The sequence below is a fragment of the Apaloderma vittatum genome, unplaced genomic scaffold (assembly GCF_000703405.1).
Source record: "Apaloderma vittatum isolate BGI_N311 unplaced genomic scaffold, ASM70340v1 scaffold31088, whole genome shotgun sequence".
In the NCBI taxonomy this organism is placed as follows: domain Eukaryota; kingdom Metazoa; phylum Chordata; class Aves; order Trogoniformes; family Trogonidae; genus Apaloderma; species Apaloderma vittatum.
Genome location: NW_009733030.1, coordinates 3,986 through 11,145, shown reverse-complemented (window position 1 = coordinate 11,145; position 7,160 = coordinate 3,986). Strand labels below are relative to the sequence as shown.

General features: G+C 54.3%; 1 protein-coding gene across 1 annotated transcript in view; it reads right to left on the bottom strand.

The window, feature by feature from the left end:
• Positions 1-18: 18 nt before the first annotated feature.
• The window catches only part of BTK (Bruton agammaglobulinemia tyrosine kinase), a gene marked incomplete at its 3' end in the record, with an annotated part of 8,430 nt that continues 1,288 nt past the window's right edge, over positions 19-7,160 (bottom strand). The window contains 14 exon segments of the mRNA XM_009875726.1: positions 19-176; positions 298-416; positions 831-895; positions 1,531-1,747; positions 2,015-2,186; positions 2,542-2,616; positions 2,770-2,897; positions 3,008-3,090; positions 3,308-3,362; positions 3,598-3,660; positions 4,488-4,669; positions 5,309-5,376; positions 5,483-5,611; positions 7,038-7,146. Coding sequence (XP_009874028.1) covers positions 19-176; positions 298-416; positions 831-895; positions 1,531-1,747; positions 2,015-2,186; positions 2,542-2,616; positions 2,770-2,897; positions 3,008-3,090; positions 3,308-3,362; positions 3,598-3,660; positions 4,488-4,669; positions 5,309-5,376; positions 5,483-5,611; positions 7,038-7,146 — 1,623 coding nt within the window.

Below are 7,160 nucleotides of genomic sequence, written 5' to 3'. Positions count from 1 at the left end.
GGGTGAGAGCGACTTTACCTCGTGCCAGCAGCTGTACATGACGGCATAGACCCGCTCTGAGGCCTGCTGCGGCCGGTACAGGCGCAGGCCTTGGATGACGTGCTCCGTTGTCTCGCTGTTGTTAAACCTCTCGTAAGGCATTTTTCCCAGGGAGTAAACTTCCCACATCAGAACACCTGTTGGAGGAAACGGCTGAGGCAGGAGCGCCTGTGCCTGGAGCTGGATCGCAGAGGAGCTCGCCGATGTCGGGGCACCCTCTCTTCCCAACCTCCTGAGTCGTTAACGCTGTGCTCTTACCAAAAGCCCAGACATCAGACTTGCTGCTGAACTTGCTGTACAGAAGCACTTCAGGGGGAGACCACCGCACTGGAAACTTTGACCCCATGGAGCTCGTATACTCGTCGTCTAGTACGTACCTGCAGCAGGTAGATGGATCAGGGTGTGCCTGTCCTGGATTTCATGTTTCGCTCCTCCATGCAACTAACCAAGCCCCAAAGGAGTCAAGAGCTCTTTTTGCACTTCATAGGGGCTTCAACAAGTGTAACTGTGTTAGTCAAGATTGGGGAAGGGGTAGAAGCATAGCAAAAAGGGGACGTGGGGAGACTAGAGACGGGGGAAAGAAGCAGCAAAGAGAGGGAGAAGAAAGAAACGGATGGTGGAAAGTGGAGAGGCAGATGGTTGAGCTAGGTAGATGAAGTGGAAGGACAGGAGAAGAGGGAGGAAAGGCAGACCTGGAGGATGTTGGGGAGAAAGACTATAAAGTGTAGAAGAGACTAAAGGAGGAGATGGGGGATGGAGACAGGGAGGTGACACAGGTGTATCTACCAGACCTGGAAAGGCCAAAATCTGATACTTTCACAATTCCTTGGTCGTTCACCAAGCAGTTGCGAGCAGCCTGTGGATGGAGAGATGGAGGCAGTCACTCCTGCCTGCTCCTGCCTCTCGTGTCCCCCTGTACTGTCTGGAACTTCATCTCACCCCCACCCATTTAACACTCCGCCTCACTTTGTCCTGCAGGTTCATCTGAACTGGGGCAAACTACAAAGTCCTCAACAAAGGTAGCAAGAGAGGCTTCCAGGCATCCTGTTTACCTATGGAGGAGCAACTGCGGTGGCAGGATTTTGCCTAACAAAAGCAGCAGCAGGAGGAGATCAGGTACAGCACCTAGCAGAACTGCAAGCCCGCAATTCCAGCCCAGGGCCTGACAAACTGCAGCGTTTTGTGAGGATCAAGAGGTCCCTTTTCGTGCCTGAGCCAGCAATGCTGTCTGTGCTGCCTAATGCAAACCCTGCCCTGGCCACAAATGTATTTCCCACCCCCTAGAAAACTACCTCGTCGTGCCTCTTCTGCAACCTGTGCTAACTGACTGCAGAGCAGTGACTTCAGAGCATGCCACCTGTGCTCAGGTAGGCAGGGAACCTTAGAGGGACGTTCTGCAGAGAAGCTGCCTCTCCTCATGTCGATTGAACTAGCTGGGCCCTGTCTAGGACATGCCATGGCTGGAGATGGGTCGTTCAGCCACAGCCTTACCAGGTCTCGGTGCAGGAACTGCTTGGATTCCAGGTATGCCATAGCTTCACAAACGTCCTTGCACATCTCCAGCAGCTCGACGGGCTGAAACCGCCGCCGAGTTTCCCTCAGGAAGTTCAGGAGGCAGCCGTTGGCCATGTACTCAGTGATGATGAAGATGGGACGCTGCTTGGTGCAGACTCCGTAGAGCTGCACCAGCTTCTCATGGGACAGATTCCTGTGTCAGGGACAAGAAGGGAAACTTTGAGCGTCTGGAAGGCCAAGCAGCAAAAGAAGCATCTGTGAATAAAGAGAGTTTGGGAAGGGAAGGTTCTCCTGGCCCAGATGATGGTGGAAAACCTTGCTGGGGAACTGGCACAGTAGGTTCTCCGAGGCGTACTGCAGAGTGTGAAGCTGCCTGAGACTGTCTCTCCACACCACCCAGGAGTGCAGCCATTCCGGCGAGGCATATCCAGCACTGACCTGCAGCCTCCTCACCACTTACATCATGACTTTGGCTTCATCGATAAACTCATCCTCTGACATGGAGCCCTCCTTGATCATCTTGATGGCAACGTCGTACTGGCCTCTCCATTTCCCGTACTTGACCACGCCAAACTGTCCTGTGCCCAGTTCCTTCAGGAAGGTCAGATCCTTCGGGTCAATCTCCCACGACCCTAGGACAGAGAGTACGAGTGTAACATAGGTCCAGGTCACCTCCGTGCGCAGTGCTCCCAGTCAGCTGATCTAGCAAGCCCAAAAAGAGCTCGTGAGCCTGTGTTGCCTGAAAAAAAGGTTGCAAAAAATCCACGAAGTCTGAGACCTGTTCCTCCAGGGGACGGGGAGGAGAATAGCTTGTGGTGTCTCTCACTCAGTGCTGTCACCAGAGGATCACTGAGTGTTGAGAAGTGTTGGGAATTGGGAGTTTGAGAAGGCTGTGAGCCGTGCTGCCGTGGGACAGCCAGGGAAATTTCTGCTGGTGGAAGCAGGCTCTGCAAGCAGGGAGCTGCGAGGTAGCCCAGGTAAGCTTACCATAGCCAAGGCCCGCTGTGGAAGGAGCACTTTTCTGGTGTTGAGACACAGGGTACTTCAGTCTGGATATAAGCCCTAAAACACACAAAAAAGATAGATTGCCACACCGCACTTACCCGCCATGTTCCAGCAGGAAACACAAGCCACCTGCCCGCAGCGCAGGAAAGTGAGAATACTGTCGTTTCAGTAAAAGAACCGCTGGCCCCGCTCTGTCTCCTAACCACTGACCAGCAGAGTTGTGCTGATGGTACGTGATGAGTTCTGGGATGGTGTTGAACAGGTGCTTTTCAGCCAGGTAATACTGATTCCTGGGGGTGCAGCACACGACGTAATGGCGGATTGTGCCTTGGGGATCTCTGGAGAGACATAATGAGGGGCTCAGCAGCACAAGGAGGACAGGCTGAGGGTGAGGGGTGCCTGGGGGGGCTCTCTGAGGTAGGAGGAAGCTGTTCTTAGATGCACTTACACAGAGGACTTGGCATAGACGGAGACAGTGTATTTCCCTGTCTTGCTGGTGGAGTCTCGGACAATGAAGCCCCCTTCCTTACCCTAAAACAGAAAGGGGGCAGTCAGATAAGTCAGGGGAGTCCTACTTGAAGTCCCTGCCTGGTGTCCACCCGCTGAAGTGCTCGTCAGGAGGAAGTCACGTTGGGGTAGAGACAGTTCCTCGACGCTGTTGGGGCAACACTGCCCTCCCAAGCCAAGGTCGGTCCCACGATGGACAGAATTTAACAGGAAGGACCCAGTCTCAGGGGTCAGCACTTACCTCCTGTTTCAGCAGTTGCTCCGCTTGGCTCCGGGTGATATTCTTGGAGTACCACCTGGAAGAGGGACACAGCCATCAGGGAGATCAGCAGAGCCACCACTGTCCCCAGCCTGGTCTGACACTGACCCAGCCAGGACAGACAGACAGAGCAGGCAGGGCTGGAGGTCCTCAAAGGGCGTGCAAGAGGGACAGCAGCTCAGCCAGGCTGTGCTCGCAGGTTAAGGGAACCGAACGCAAAAAGTCTCCGACCAAGTGCAATGCGCCACGTCCCTGCGCCTTCTTTGACTCACTCAAAGATCTCCAGGGAGTTGCTGGTTTCAGTGACGTAGTTGCTGGGGATGTATCCTTCCCTCCTGCAGGACAAAAAGGGCTGGTCACACACTCGTGGTAGGGGCTAAAGGAGAACAGGTTCCTGTCCCAGAAGGCTGAGTAGAAATGGGCTCAAAACCCTTGGCACAAACTTTTGTGGGTTCATGCTTGGGGAAGCCCAGTCACAGAATCACAGAATCACAGAATATTCGGGGTTGGAAGGGACCTCTGAAGATCGTCTAGTCCAACCTTCATCCCAGCACACCTAACCACTACACCATAGCCTCAAGTGCTAGATCTACTTTTTCTTTAAACACCTCCAGAGTTGGTGACTCCACCACCTCCCTGGGCAGCCTGTTCCAGTGCCTCACCACTCGCTCAGTAAAGAACTTCCTCCGAATATCCAATCTAAACTTACCCTGATGCAACTTGAGGCCATTTCCCCTTGTCCTGTCATTAGTAATTAGAGAGAAGAGACCAGCACCAGCCTCACTCCAGCCTCCTTTTAGGTAGTTGTAGAGGGCAATAAGGTCTCCTCTCAGCCTCCTCTTCTCCAGACTAAACAAACCCAGTTCCCTCAGCCGCTCTTCACAGGGCATGTTTTCCAGACCTCTCACAAGCCTTGTTGCCCTTCTGTGCACCCGCTCCAGCACCTCGATGTCCTTCTTGTACTGTGGTGACCAAAACTGGACACAGTACTCGAGGTGAGTATCATAACCTGCTTTCAGTCGCCTTTACCCTCCTCATCTGCCGTCCCACGCGGGAGCTCACAGGCAGGCAAGCCTGTCCTAAACCCCCACGACGCTGAGGAAGCATGTTTGCCCGCTTGCACCGTCGCGGGGCAAGTGCCACGGGCTGCGGGAGCTCTTACCCGTTCTTGTCACGGGCTTTCCACCAGGGCAGGTGGCTTTCCTCCAGGATGAAGTACTCCTCGCCCTTCTGCAGCTGTAGGTCCTGTGCGTTCATCGGCTCATAGTTGTAGAGAGCCACCACCTTCTTCATCTCGCCTGCTGTGCTGGGGGCTGGCTCGGGAGGCAGCGGTTTCATCACCATCTTCCCCAGAGCGAGGGAGAGCAGGGGACATGGTGAAGTTGGCAGATGAACCGTTCACCAGCAAAGGTCCTCCCCCAGGCCTGGCAGGGCGGTGGGCTCAGACCAGGTCAGCACAACATTCATCTCCACCAGCAGACTAGTTTCCCCCCCGTGGCGCTTTTTATTACAATATTTCCTCCTTGGAAGCCCATCCTCATAAAAGATAAGGGGTTTTTTCTCTTCCTTTTGGCTTAACCCATGACTCCTCCACACTGTATCAGGGCTTCTTTATCCTCCCAGCTTCCCCTGCGGAGCCTCAGGGGTGAGATCATTTGGGCTGACTCATTTAAGCTGTATTTCTTTTACCTTAAAGGGTTGGACTAGAAGATTCTTGAGGTCCCTTTCAACCTGGTATTGTATGATTCTATGACTCCTCCAGGCCTTAGGGCTCCATCTCCTGGTTCAACCTCCTCCCTTAGGCATTGTCTTGATATCCCTCTCCAGAGCAAAGCCCTGGCTTGTACATCTCTGAGCAATCCATCCTCCTTGTCATGGGGAGGGACATCTCTCAACTAGATCATCCAACATGTTGGTTTTTTCCCAGGTAGACCTTTCATGAAACGCCCTGGAGCAAACCCACCTGCTGATGCTGGCCCCTACCTGGTCCTCCTCAGGAGTTGGGGGAAGAGGCTTCTTTGTCTTGCGATGTGACCGCCCAACTTTTAAACCTTCAGGACAAAAAAGGGACTAAGGTGAGAAGAGATCCCCGGCATCACGCTGTGGTTGTCCCCAGGGGCTGGGGACAGGGCAAGGAGAGGGTGCCCAGTGTCTTACTGCCATTCTTGCTCTCCAGGATCTGGCAGCCCATGGCATTCTTGGCGGTCTGGGAGCAGCACAGGTACTGGCCGTCGATCCAGAAGCAGGGATGATACTTCTGTACCAGGTCACTGTTGTACCGGATCACTGTGGCAGAGGAGGGGAGGTGGTGTGTGACGTGGGGCTGTGTCCCCATCACGCTGCAGAGAGTTCTCTGCTCCCTGAATGCACACGATCGGCCCCATTAAATCATTTCACCATCTGCTGTGCTGCTGATAACACAGTTACATGTGACCCTGCTGCTTCCCTCAGCTCATTGCTCATGTTTCAGCGCTGTGGCTCTGCAAACCCTGTGCCACAGAATTCCTGTCTCAGGAAGGGCCAGGCCTTTCCTCTCAGATTTGATCAAAGCTCTTCAGCAGCTCTGCAAAGTGACACAAGCATGCCCAGACGACTTGGTCCTGCTGCGACAAGCCCTCTGGCCAAACGAAACGTGCAGCATCCCTAGGCCTGCTGAGGTCCATGGTTTGCAGCAATTTTGAACCCTTTTTTTTTTTCAGAACTGGGGAGGCCAGCGCTGTGCCTGGCTTGTCCACGGGGAAAGCAAGTGCCTGGCTTGTCCATGGGGAGAGCAGGGAGCTGCCACCATCCCCTGCCTGCTTAGAGACTTCCCTTGCTGCGACGCCGCTCCCTTGCCAGGAAGGCGCCGAGCGGCTTCCTCATGCTTGTCCTCAAGCCAGAGGGACAACTGCATGTACCTAAACACCACCGCAGCGCGGTGCCGGGCCCACAGTAGTTTCTCAGGGTGCAAAGAACTTCTCTGATGGAGCAGGCTGAGGGCACCCCAGCAGCCCATTTTCCCTGTGGATTTTATGCTGTCTTGAGCTGCCACAGCAACCCCTGTCCAATAACAAGGGGAATGGGGAGAGGACTGGCTGCCTGCCAGGGCAAAGCTCTCATGAAATAACTGACTTCCCCGTTATCAGCCTGCTCTGCTTCCGCCTCGCTTGGGCAAACTTCCCCATGTCAATTTAAGCAGCTAATCTCACCCCAGCAGCACAAAGCCACAGAAAGATACACATGCACCAAGAGAAACATGCAGGCAGCTCCGGCAGATTTCAGCAGGCTGCGAGCACCCGAGCCCCTCTGCAGGGTGCTGCTGCGACTCTCACCTCGAGGAGGTGGCACCCACACAGCTGAGTGTTGGCTCAGGAGCATGGCGTGAGGCTTGGAGCGGGTTGGGAGGGATGCTCCTTGTTTCCTTTGTCCATGATGTGACATTTTTGTCCGTGTTTCCTAAAGCACCAGGCAAGCCTCCCCTCACCTCGCGTATCAATACAGCTGTGTGGTCACATCTGCTATCTCCTCTTGCCCTCTGTAACTTCTGAGCCTGCTCAAGCTAATTCGGAGTAGGCTTACGAGAGGACAAGAAGCCACCAAGGTGGTGACATACATGAGTGTCCACATCCCCCAGGCAGGATGGTGTCAGCTCAGGGGTGTCAGAGACCGTGCACACGGGGACATGGCTTTAAGAGCGTGCTCATCACGGGAGAAGTTTCTGATCAGCGCTTACTCTTCTGTAGCCATGAGATAACGTAACTACAAGATAGCAAGCCTCCGGAAATGGAGTGCTCTGGGTCATGCCGCACGCACAGCTGATCGCTTATTTGCTTCCTGATGAGCTGCAGAGCCCCCA